This window comes from Crinia signifera, chromosome 11 (assembly GCF_055691185.1).
Source record: "Crinia signifera chromosome 11, ASM5569118v1, whole genome shotgun sequence".
NCBI classification, from domain to species: Eukaryota; Metazoa; Chordata; class Amphibia; order Anura; family Myobatrachidae; genus Crinia; species Crinia signifera.
This window is the reverse complement of record NC_139227.1, coordinates 4,067,194-4,080,594: the sequence shown is the minus strand read 5'-3', so window position 1 is coordinate 4,080,594 and position 13,401 is coordinate 4,067,194. Positions and strand designations below refer to the sequence as shown.

The following is a 13,401-nucleotide window of genomic DNA, read 5'->3' as shown; positions in this document are numbered from 1 at the left end:
GTCCCGTGTAAAGGGACACGGCGTTAGGGATTTACACCGCCGAAGATCCGGGTCTGACCCGCCGCTGACCCGGATTTTTCGGCGGTGTAAAAGGGGTATTAGCTGCAGTCTCACACAAAAACAAGTATGCTGATAAGATGAACATAACTTGCCCAGAGGCAGGGACAAGTCTGCAGCTGCAGTGCCAATTCAATGATGACATTTTTTTGGGCACTTGTGTATTATCAGGGCACCCATTACACAGTGGTGTATTGAGAATACCAATACAGCACTATGCTGGCTACGTAAACTACGTAAGTGGCTCTGGAGCCCTAAAAATACACAATGCTTAATATCCCCACTATCCACGTCATACCCCCAGTATCCACGTCAGTATGGAGTTGTGGCGAGCGCAGCAAGCCACCGAGCCCGAAGCTTGGCGAGCGCAGTGAGGGGACGTGGATACGCGCTGCACTTGCCACACTTTATAAGCTCAACTCTACGCCGATGTGGATACTGGGGTATGACATGGATAGTGGGGGTATGACATGGATAGTGCGGGTAAAATGACTGGTCCATACTTACCCTCCTCCGGCCCGGACACCGCGTTGATCCCCGCTGACTCTCCGCAATCCACGGTGACTCCTCGGCAGTCGCATTCAACCCCCCTGCTCTGACACTCACCACGGACACTGTACGCAATTAGCGTAATGCTGCTGGGGGAGCAGGGGAACCATGTGATGCGCCGCCAGCGGCATTACGCTGTATTACGTACAGCATCCGCTGTACCTGGGTTATGCTGCCCATACACTTGTGCGATTGGATTCGATGCGACATTGAAGTGTGATGTCCATCGAACCCGATCGCATCTTGTGGTGCTAGAAATGCCCTTACAGCAACCGATGCCGCATGCCATTTTGAGTTGGCACATTGGGTGCTGAAAGAGGGCAGGCAGAGGGCTGCATTGTAATGTAGCGCAAGAAGTAGCGCTGAAAACACTAAGCATCTCTCTGATTGGCTGAGCTATCAGAGGGCTGCCCAGTGTTTAAACAATTCTGCCGCCACAGTAGTGCTAGCGGGCGGCAGAAGTGTTTAAACACTGGGCAAGCCGTCTGATTGGCTGAGATAGCTCAGCCAATCAGAGGGCTGCCCAGTGTTTTAAACACTTCTGCCGTCACCGCTGCCCACTAACCCTACGGCTACAAAGCCACCCTCTGCCCGCCCTCTCCCACGCCACCAGCGGTCTCTGCGGCCCCCTCTCCCATCCCCATGCCGCTGAAAAAGCGTTCCCTTCGCCCCCCACCAGTGGATTGCATTTGAGCATTGCATGCGGTTAAAAACCAATTTGATAAATATTGATTGCAGCACATAAGACCCTGAGACCCAACCGGCGTGCCCTTGCATCGCATGGAATGATACACATTTTGTGCATACAATCATTCAATTTATCGGCCAGATGTGGTTGAAATTGAATGATAGCTTGCAATATCTCACAAGTGTATGGGCAGCATTAGTCTGTAAGCATCGGACCCGGGATTGCGATCCGACCTTTGTTTGCTATGTGAATGGGGTATAAAGGTGGCCATGCAGTGTATGACCAGCTGATCCCTCTTGAGCCACCTGGAACCTTCCTGGGCAGCAGGATCGCATGCAGTCCTTCGAAACGCGATGCATTGCAGGGGACTGAAGAGTGGATAAAGGGGGAAATTTACAAAGTTGTGTATTCTACTTCACATGTGATGTTGCTATGGGCAGTGCTATTTTTCAGCAGGAACCAGCAGGAACTCAGTTCCTGAACCTCTAATTAAATATGACATCATCAGGAAGTGAAAATTTTCTTTTCATAAGATAAGTTTTATTTTAAAGTCACCTGTGAGAGCCTTTGTTTCTAAATACAATATATACATATATCTCCCTCTCTCTATTATATAGGTTTGTTTTTATTTAATTGATCCACCCCCAGACCTGGAGTTCCTGAACCTATTTTTCCAGAAAAATAGTATTGGCTATGGGCAACCAATCAGAATCTTCTTATTTATTTAGCACCCGCTCTAGAAGATAGTAGACAGGATCTGATTGGTTGCCCATAGCAACATCACATGCGAAGTAGAATACACATCTTAGTAAATTTCCCCCAGAATGTCAAAAACATTCGATTTGTCAAATTTTCACCTGATTTTCTGGCCTGATCCCTCGGAATCAGGTGAAAAGTGGCCAATTCGTACAAGTTTATAGTGGCCTTAAGTCCCCATCAGACCAGGCTAAATCAATGGGACAAAAAGAAAGCAGTAATATATTAAAACCAGACCACTAGACACCATTAACCTTGAGGCTGAGCCTCAGATACAGCTGAAATGTACAAAATAAGAAGATAGGATGAGTAAATAACCAAAGTCTGGTGAGCTAGTGAAGATGCTGAGATAACCCAGTACACGAGAGTATGGGGCTGGGGGTGACAGTGCTGAGCCAGGCTGAGATAACAGTATACAGCGCACACTCAGTAAGGGGCTGGGGCAGGGGCTGAGGCTGGGGTGGGGGTGACTGACAGTACAACTCGTGACCACTCTGACGATGTCTATACCAGTAAATAAACCGTGACTGCCGTGTTAAAGCACAAGGCATTAGTAATCGAGAATCCGGACGGCATGAGAAGTAATGGGATCGGTGATAGGCTAGTTTTGTCTGGACTGTTGGGTAAAAGGAAACGTTATAAAATGTGTGACGGGAGGACGCGAAGGACAAAACAAGAAGAATGCGCTGCATAGACCGGTGCACAGGGGCCGCTGAGTGATCACCGGGGGTCGCTCCCTGACCGTATACCGCAGCAGCATCCTGGTTCCTCGGCCGCCGTCTGCTCTCGCTCTCTGAGGGACACTATGCCAGGGCGGACATGGCTGCTGGAGTAGGGCTTTCTGGCTTCGCCTTTATCCTGTGGCTGTGGCTCACCTGCGGCTCCCATCCCTCCTCCGCCTGCGGGGTGAGCGGCGGCTGCAGCCCGGGGCCACCTGTAGTGTTCGGTAAGTTCCGCAGCTCAATGTTTGCTGCCGTCCGTATAAACAGGTGTCCTATATATATTATTACAGCTCATTGTAACTGTCCATGTATGACAATGGTAAACAGGGTACCACAGGCTTTTACATGTAACCCCTAACAAGGAGGTATCCTTCCCACAATATCCCCCCCCCCCAATATACACCTGACAAGGAGGAATTCCCCCCCCCCCATATACACCTAACAAGGAGGTATCCTCCCCCCCACAAATATACACCTAACAAGGAGGTATCCTTCCCCCAATATCCCCCCCCCCCCAAATATACACCTGACAAGGAGGTATCCTTCCCCCAATATACACCGAACAAGAAGGTATCCCCCCTCCCCCCAATATACACCTGACACGAAGGTATCCTTCCCCGATATACACCTGACAAGGAGGTATCCCCCCCCCCCAATATACACCTAACAAGGAGGTGTCCCCCCCCCCCCAAATATACACCTAACAAGGAGGTGTCCCCCCCCCCCAAATATACACCTAACAAGGAGGTATCCTCCCCCCCCCAAATATACACCTAACAAGGAGGTATCCTCCCCCCCCAAATATACACCTAACAAGGAGGTATCCTCCCCCCCCAAATATACACCTACCAAGGAGGTATCCTCCCCCCCCCAAATATACACCTACCAAGGAGGTATCCTCCCCCCCCCCCAAATATACACCTACCAAGGAGGTATCCTCCCCCCCAAATATACACCTAACAAGGAGGTATCCCCCCCCCCCAAATATACACCTAACAAGGAGGTATCCCCCCCCCCCAAATATACACCTAACAAGGAGGTGTCCCCCCCCCCCAAATATACACCTAACAAGGAGGTATCCTCCCCCCCCCAAATATACACCTAACAAGGAGGTATCCCCCCCCCCAAATATACACCTAACAAGGAGGTATCCCCCCCCCCCAAATATACACCTACCAAGGAGGTATCCTCCCCCCCCCCAAATATACACCTACCAAGGAGGTATCCTCCCCCCCCCCAAATATACACCTACCAAGGAGGTATCCTCCCCCCCCCCAAATATACACCTACCAAGGAGGTATCCTCCCCCCCAAATATACACCTAACAAGGAGGTATCCCCCCCCCCCAAATATACACCTAACAAGGAGGTATCCTCCCCCCCCCAAATATACACCTCACAAGGAGGTATCCTCCCCCCCCCCAAATATACACCTCACAAGGAGGTATCCTCCCCCCCCCCCCCAAATATACACCTAACAAGGAGGTATCCCCCCCCCAAATATACACCTAACAAGGAGGTATTCTCCCCCCCAAATATACACCTAACAAGGTGTCCTCCTTCCCCCCAATATACTCCTAACAAGGTGTCCTTCCCCCCCCCCCCCAATATACTCCTAACAAGGTGTCCTCCCCCCCCCCCAATATACTCCTAACAAGGTGTCCTCCCCCCCCCCCCAATATACTCCTAACAAGGTGTCCTCCCCCCCCCCCAATATACTCCTAACAAGGTGTCCTGTCCCCCCCCCCGATATACTCCTAACAAGGTGTCCTCCCCCCCCCCGATATACTTCTAACAAGGTGTCCTCCCCCCCCCCGATATACTCCTAACAAGGTGTCCTCCCCCCCCCAATATACTCCTAACAAGGAGGTGTCCTCCCCCCCCCCAATATACTCCTAACAAGGAGGTGTCCCCCCCCCAATATACTCCTAACAAGGTGTGTCCCCCCCCAATATACTCCTAACAAGGAGGTGTGTCCCCCCCCCAATATACTCCTAACAAGGTGTCCCCCCCCCCCAATATACTCCTAACAAGGTGTCCCCCCCCCCCCCCCCAATATACTCCTAACAAGAAGGTGTCCTCCCCCCCCCCCCCAATATACTCCTAACAAGGAGGTGTCCCCCCCCCCCCCCCCAATATACGGTACTTGTGTATTTTGGCGGCGCCCCCGATGTCCGTCGTACGATGAACGGATCGCATCGCATGCCATGCACCCGATGGCATACGATGCGACGCGATTTTGCCCCCTATACGATTAAAAATCGTGTAAGCACCCTAAAGGGTGCTTTTGAGCACCCTAATGGGTGCTTACAATGTTAAATGCACCCCCATGCCACCCCCCCACTATAAACGTGAACCCGAAGTGTGGCGAGCGGCGGCGATACGCGTCCTACGACCTTTTCATACCCCCACTATCCACGTCGGCGTGGAGTTGAGAATAGAATAGTGTGGCGAGCGCAGCGAGCCACCGAGCCCGAAGCGTGGCGAGCGGACGCGGATACCTTTACAGGTAAACGCGTCCCTTCGCGGGCTTCACAGGTATCCGCGTCCCCTCGCGGGGCTCGCCACGCTTCGGGCTCGGTGGCTCGCTGCGCTCGCCACACTATTCTATTCTCAACTCCACGCCAACGTGGATAGTGGGGGTATGAAAAGGTCGTAGGACGCGTACCGCCGCCCCTCGCGGGCTCGCTGCGCTCGCCACGCTTCGGGTTCACGTTTATAGTGGGGGGGGACCTGGGGGTGCATTTAACATTGTAAGCACCCATTTGGGTGCTTTACATTGTATAAGCACCCATTAGGGTGCTTATACAATGTTTAATCGTATGGCATCGTATGCCATCGTGCACTATCGTACGATATCGCGTCGCATCGCATACCATCGTATGCGTTATGGTATGCGATGCCAAAATACACAAGTACCCAATATACTCCTAACAAGGAGGTGTCCCCCCCCCCCCCAATATACACCTAACAAGAAGGAGGTGTCCCCCCCCCCCCCCCCAATATACTCCTAACAAGGTGTCCTCCCCCCCCCCCCCCCAACATACACCTAACAAGGAGGTATCCTTCCACCCATATGTGAGACAGAATCTTCCATACATGTGTGTATGGACAGAAGTGTTTGGGTGCTTGACCATTACACCAGCAGGGACTGTAATCCTATTGTATACATGTAATGCTGTGCACATCCATCTGACACGGGGGATTGTGGACAAACTCTTTCATATTAAAGGGGCAGTCACAAGGCAAAACCATGACTTGTAAGTTAATGACTTCCTATTTAAGAAAAAAAATAAGCATTTGGGTGGTGTTCCCCATGTTCTCCGTCCTCGCCTCCCATTACAGGCTTCATGCTCTAACTGGGTGATTTTACCACTTCCGCATATGTGCGCCCTTAATCTGTGGGTGTATTCGGGACCTTGCAACCGGGCAACTTCTTCACGGGCCCATTTCACCACTTTTAAGCTGTGTACACACGGGGCGATAGGGGCTGGAATCGCTGGAAATATGGTCGCAGGCGACCATATTGCCAGTGATGGGAGTGTGCCCCGGCGATAAATCGCCGGGTGTGCGCTCCCGTTTTCAGCCCCGTTCTAATCGCAAGCTCCTGTGACCAGCTGATTACCTCTGCGGCACTGCCGGCAGAGGTTCCCTTTCATCAGCGACCATCTCTGGTCGCTGATGAAAAGGAGAAACTGAGCAATATATCTCCCGCGTGTGTACGGGGCTTTATCACGGTTTCATACATTTACCCCAATGAATGAATAGTCTACAGAAAATAGAATACCTGTAAGAATTTTTATATAACTATGAGTTATTCCCATGGGTTTTTTTTTTCTTCGGTGACGGGGTGATGTTTCATTGTTTGTGCCAGTGGGCACGAGTTACTGGGTGCTCAATACTGATCAAGCATGTTGCAACTTTTGTTTGCTTATGGCCCCAGGAGGATGCTGGCAGGAACAAATGGGCACCCGCGGCACTCAGGATCGACACACACCGCTCAACTAGTTGCTGGATTAGTTTTCTTTAATGAATTCTGAATTGGTTATTGATATAATGGGTGACATTCTATGGGTTGAGAATTTTTGACTTTTTTGCGAATTTTTTCGCAAAAACGGCCGAAATCGCATTTTTTCCCATTTTCACATATTTAATGAGCTCCGAAAATGTGAAGTTGGACACACTGGAAATGTGATGGCTGTTTTTCGCAGCACATCGCATCCAGATGTTTTCACATGGAAAAGTATACAAATCGCATATTTAATGGTATGCGATTTGTATAAAGTGTGACTATAATTCGCCCAAAAATCAGACCAGGTTCTGATGGGCGAATTAGCCAGAAACCTGCACAGATCGCAATGTTCTGTGCAGGTTTCTGGTAAAAAAAAATAAAAAATAAACAGTTAAAATAAAAAAAAAACGAGCGCGGGGTAATGCCACAGCCGGGGGACACTTATTATATAAGGTCCCGCGGCCAAAGCATTATCCCCGTGGCTGGTCAGCATGGGCAGGGGTCCTGGGGAAGTGGGGACCCCCCCAATGAAGGGGTCCCCCCCCCCCTCCACGACTTACCAGCCCATGCTGAAAGTCCGGGGCTGTCCCCGATGCCCCTGGGCGGTGGGCATCGGGCTGATGGATTGTGTAAAAAAAAAAAAAAGCAGAAAAACTATTGTTTTCTACTGGCGAACTATGAGTCCCAGCAAGCCTCCCCCGCATGCTGGGACTTGGAGAACCACAAGTCCCAGCATGCGGGGCATTAAAGGGCCCGCTGGCACTTGTAGTTCTACAGTACAAAAAATAGTGAAATAAAACACACTGACACCCTGAAAAATAAAAGTTTAATACACACATAACACACACACACACACACTGATACTTACCTACCTTGAGCCCGTCGGTCGGTCCCTGGATCCTGGGTCCGGGCTCCAGGGCAGAAGAGTCCGGTTCCGGGGCTGGTCCTGGGGTTCCGGGGCTGGTCCGGGGTCCAGGATCCGATGAAGTCCACAGGGGTACCTGAGGAAGGAAATCCTACTCACCTGGTCCCCGGCGACGACATCGGCATCCTCTCCGGCAGATGCGCTGCTCCCGGCTGCTGTGGTACCCGCTCTCGGACTGGAGAGGCGCAGAGATTTTCATCTTCCGCGCCTCTTCTCCAGATGATTCTATTGGCCGCCTAGCGGCCAATCAGGAGCCGACTTTCTCGGCTCCTGATTGGCCGCTAGCCAGCCAATGGAATCAGAGTATCTGAATAAGAGGACGACATGCCGGTGTTTGTTGGCTAATAACATGAGACCAGTGGTGGACTGGGTCAGGAAAGGCCCTCAGGGAGATGCAATAGTAGGGGCTCACTGATTGGAGGTGGCACAAAGCTAGAGGGGTGGCAGTGTCGCCTTATACAGAGAGCATTACAATGACCTGCGTACAGTAAGGACAACTCAATGAATGCCACAAAACATTGCAGTGACCCACATATAACCCAAAATATACCCTCTGCCCACCCTAGAAAAGGCTCCTCCCATTGTATAAATTTACCAACCCTTTGATAATGTTAAAACCTATTCACAACCACTCTGGTACATTCTTGTCCAAAGGGTTGAAGTGGACAAGACACAAGAAAAATGTTGACATTGCGATAGTCAACACATAAAGGGCGACATGAGTTTTTTCACAATTTTTGGGGGTTTTTTGGAACCCTTCACGATTCATGTGGACTCCAATTGTGAACTGTAAAGTGGCCTGAAGTGTGCAATGCTCAGGTGTCGACATTGACACTAAAAACTGTAAAAAAACAAAACCTCATTAACGTTTTGCTTGTGTTGACACTATGCAAGTTAACGTTTTGGTGTCTACCTATTAATAGTTGACCTAGACATGGTCTGTGAGCTGATCCTTCCCACACCCGTTTAATTATACTTCCCTTTTTCACCCAATAACCTTGTTAAGGTGCCCATACACGGTCCGTTTGTCGGATCCGTTCGGTACTTAATTAGTACACATTGTATCGCATGCCTTGTGCATACGATGTAAAGCTAGTACAAAAAGTATCTGCAGCACATACTTTTTGTACCGTACGATGAGATGCGCGGGAGCGCGCATCTCATAGTATAGGATGGACGGACCGGGAATGGGAACCTTTACTACCATTTAAACTACTGGCTCTGGGGCTAATTGGATAGCCCCACCACATTGCAATCTACTGTGGCTAATTGAATCCCAGGCTTAAGAATAGGCCCCCACACACTAGAATGATTTTTTTTTTGTCAGATTTCTGACCGATCGGCAATAACCGGCCGATTATTGCTGATTATCGATCAAAATCGGCTGATATATCTGATGATAGGTAGGAAATCGGACAATTGGCCAAAACAATCGTTCTAGTGTGTGGGGGCCTTATGTACCCTGGGGGCCTTAGGTGGGTACATACCTGAATGACAGCTAGGTATGGTGTTTCTGGCTGCATCTTGTACCCACGATTGTGTGCTCTTGTATATCACATGCATTATCTTCTGGACCGCTGTGTTCCATGGTTAACCGGAAAAGATTGCATGCGATCCAGGTGCGTATTAAGGAAGTACGCAATAGGGGTTGTTCATTCCCTTTAATTACATTTTCCTAATGGGTCAGTGTTTGAAAAATGACATTTAGGAGCTGATTGGTACTCTTTGCTTTTAGTTTTTCATACATAGACCCCATAATTGCTTATCTCTGACCAGAAGTGTGCCAGTCACAGGCTGCAGTTCATATTCAGAAGCTGTAGGGCATCTGCACTGTAATAATGACTAATAGACTGTAGTGGAGATTTATCCAGGTGAGATCCACCGGATTTGGGTGAGAAGGCGTGGTCACAGCTAGGGACAGGGCTGAATATACAGCTGGTGGAGAGGTTGGGTGGGTGTCGGGGGGGTAGAGGGAGTACTTTGGCATATGCATCTTAAGGTGCCCACATACGGAGCGTTTTCACCATGCGATGCGCGCTCCCACGGGCATCTTATCGTGCAGTAAAACAAGTTTGTGCTGCACATACTTTTTGTACTGCCCTCGCATTGCACGCAAATCGCATGCATTGCGATCCAGCTCATAACTGGTGCGATTATCGCTCCGTATATGGGCACCTTTAGAAGATAGCAGCTGGTTCTTCAGACTAGGAACCAGCTGCAAGTTCCGAACACCCTTTTATACAAACTAGGGGATTCATCGCTTTATTAATAGTGTTCCCGCTAGGCTGTTTTAGCGGGGTGCGCCCTGCCCGATTTTTAAAGGGAAAAATGCGCCCCGCCCCGCTAGCAGCGTCCTGTGAAAACAGCCTGGTGCCTGCCCTGACTGCTGGCATGGGGAAGCACAGCACCACCTTAGACGGCAATGCCCGGCGCATCCCCAGCATCTTCGGCGTGGCCGGGCCCGCCCCTTTCCGTGATGTCGCGGCCTGGGCATGCCTCTTTTGTGCTGTCGGCGGCTCGGGACCGCCCACAAGTGTGACGTTGGCGGGCCCGTTCTGCTTCCCGGCGTCCTGCCTGACCAAAAACCTAGAGTGAACACTAATTAAGGCACCTTTTATACATATACAAATATATGCTTTTTAATATGTTCTTTCTCCATAAAGGAATAGTTTTGAAATAAAATTATTCTATTTTGTCTTCAGTACCTGGAGACCTCGGAAATCAACTGGAAGCCAAATTGAATAAACCATCAGTTGTGCATTACATGTGCTCAAAGAAAACCGATTATTACTTCACTCTCTGGCTTAACCTGGAGCTGCTTCTGCCTTTGGCCATTGACTGTTGGATTGATAATATAAGGTACGAACCAATGCACTTATTTTATATTCTATAAACCTGCTATGATTAACTGAACCGCGTGACTTCATTTCTCCTTCATACTTCATGGCAGCCATTACATTGGGTTTATCCCCTTCTCTCTCCCAATTAGACAGGTAGTTTTTTCCCCTAGGACCCAGCTCCTCCTCTTCCTCTTGCTATATAACTGAGCACCTCCCCTTAGACCATAGTCTTTTTCCTGTCTCCTCTATCTGTAAACAGGTAGTTAGATTAGTGTAGAGACATGACTAAAAGACCTGGCAGCGAGGGGTGGCGGTGCCTTACCCTATATATGTGGTCCGAAGCCGGCGGCATGGATCTGTGCTCATGGGTTGGCGGAGCCTGTAAACCCGGTATCAAGGAGGTATGGGACTCACCTAAAGCCTTTAAGTGCGGGAGCCATGGCGCAAGTATGGTGAGTCCGGAGCACGAGAGAGCGGCATCACCATGCTCCCCCAGGCTGGCGTCTGTTCCAGGAAGCAGACGCCGGAGGGGAAGTGAAGCGAGCTTCCGGCGCGCGGTCTGCGGTGCATAGGCAGACCGCGTGCGTTCCACTGACAGGAAGCGTACGGCGCTTCCTTGCTTGGCGTCCCGTGTGAGACGCGCGGGCGGACGTGACGCACGGGCGGACGTGACGCATATGCGACGCGTCAGCACGCGGCCTGCGTTCCAGCGCGGGTCGCGTGCGTTCCACAGGGCGGAAGAACAGTGTATATATAGCGCCTGGCCGGTGTGACAGGCGCTGCTGCTTCTTGTCTGCGTGGTTGCTCTGTGGAGACTCGGCTGCAGTATGGAGGGAGCCTCTCCTAATGTGAATACACCGCTGCCCAGGTAAGTCCTCAGTGAGGACTGGTTATGGTACTTTGTTGCTGGTCAGTCAGTTAGTTAGTTGTCTTTTTCTTCTGTTTTAGTGTGCCTGTTGTGGCCAAAAAGAAGACAGCTAAAAAGCGATTGGATAAGATTTGCCCTGAGTGTGACAAGTCGTTTATTGGAGAGGATGTATTATGCAAATGTTGTCTTCAGAAGAAGGAATCTGCTTCAGTGTCTAGCCAGATATCAGAACTTAGAGAATGGATGGAGAAAAATGTTGTCTCTAAAAAAGAATACTCTGGCAATAAAAGGTCTAGGTCTCAGACCAGTTTGGATGTGGACGATGATGTGGGATCAATAGGGGCCGGTTCTGATGACGGCACAGGTGGTTCCACGGCCGAATCTGGAGAAGTGACTGAAGACGAGCGTTTGTTTGATTTAGGTCTTGTGGAAGTGGTGTTAAAAAACTTATATAAGACCTTGAATTACAAGCAGCCGGTTAAAACGGAGTTGGACACTCTTTTTGAAGATAGGTCAAGGAAAGGCAGATGCTTTCCTGTCCACAAGGTAGTCAAAGACATACTGATAAAAGAGTGGAATAATGTGGACAAACGTGTGGGGTCCTTTAAAAGGGTTGAGAAAATGTTTCCCTTAGAAGATGAGGAGTTTCTGAAATGGAGCAATGTGCCCAAAATTGATGCATCTGTATCTGAGGTCACTACCCGCACGACTATTCCGTTAGAGGACGGTGCTTCCCTGAAGGACCCTATGGAAAAGAGGATGGAGAGTGCTCTGAAACGTTTGCATATATCTACCTCTGTGTCCATGAAGGCAGGCGTAGCCATAGCTTCTCTGTCACGAGCATTACACATATGGTGTGCGGCACTGCAGGATGATATGCAGGATAAAACCTCCCGAGATCATATGAGCAAAAGCCTGGCTCAGATACAAATGGCCATAGATTATGTATGTGAGGCATCGCTGGACATGCTGGACTTTTCGGCCAAATCTTTGACCTCAGGAGTAGTAGCCAGAAGGGCACTCTGGCTGAAGTCATGGTCAGCGGACTCCCACTCCAAAAATAAACTGGCCACACTTCCGTATGAGGGGGCTTTTCTCTTTGGAAGTAAGCTTGACCAAATGATTCAGAGGATGTCGGGGGGTAAATCGGTCAGGTTACCCCAGGACAGGAGGGGTAGATTTAATGCCTACTCCAATAGGCAATCATTTAGGCAGGCCAGGTCTTACAGACCAGGTAGGCCTTTTCGTGACAAATACGCATCAGGTACGTCACGAGCGTTTTTTCGCCAGTATATTAAAAAGAGAGGCGAAAGCTCTAGTACAGCCCAGAAGCAGTGACGCCAGGGGCGCTATGGAGCGGATTCCAGTAGCAGGAAGACTGTTGGAATTTGCTCACGTCTGGGAGCACAACGTCTCGGACAAATGGGTCTTAGAGATAGTATCTCAAGGATACCGGTTAGAATTTCTGTTAAAGCCGAAATGGGCAAAGTTTTTAAGTTCCAATCTTCCCCTATCAGAAGCGGAAAAGGAGGTGTTGAAGTCAAGCGTGCAGGATCTGATCGACACAAAAGCAGTCGAAGAAGTTCCGTTAAAAGAAAGAGGACTGGGGTATTACTCCCGGTTGTTTGTTATAAGCAAAGCCTCAGGCGGGTTCAGAACCATCCTCGACTTGAGGGGTCTGAACGATCGGCTAAGAAAAAAGAAGTTTCATATGGAAACGACCAAGTCGATCTTGATGGGAATCAGGAAGGACGATTATCTGGTAGCAATCGACCTGAAGGATGCGTACTTTCATATTCCCATCTTTCCAGCCGACAGAAAGTATCTAAGGTTTGCCATAAAAGAAAGACATTTCCAGTTCACATGCCTGCCATTCGGGCTAACCTCATCACCCCGGGTCTTCGCGAAGGTTCTGGTGGTATTAATAGAAAACCTAAGAAGGCAAAAAGTGATGGTGTGGGCATATCTAGACGACATCTTGATAG

At 49.7% G+C, this 13,401-nt stretch overlaps 1 protein-coding gene across 1 annotated transcript in view; it reads left to right on the top strand.

Annotated features, from left to right (window-relative positions):
* The first annotated feature begins 2,605 nt into the window (after positions 1–2,605).
* PLA2G15 (phospholipase A2 group XV) overlaps positions 2,606–13,401 on the top strand; it is a 29,357-nt gene continuing 18,561 nt past the window's right edge. Inside the window, exons 1-2 of the mRNA XM_083165090.1 lie at positions 2,606–2,996; positions 10,411–10,567. Coding sequence (XP_083021216.1) covers positions 2,870–2,996; positions 10,411–10,567 — 284 coding nt within the window. The 5' untranslated portion in view covers positions 2,606–2,869. The remainder of the gene's footprint in view (positions 2,997–10,410; positions 10,568–13,401) is intronic.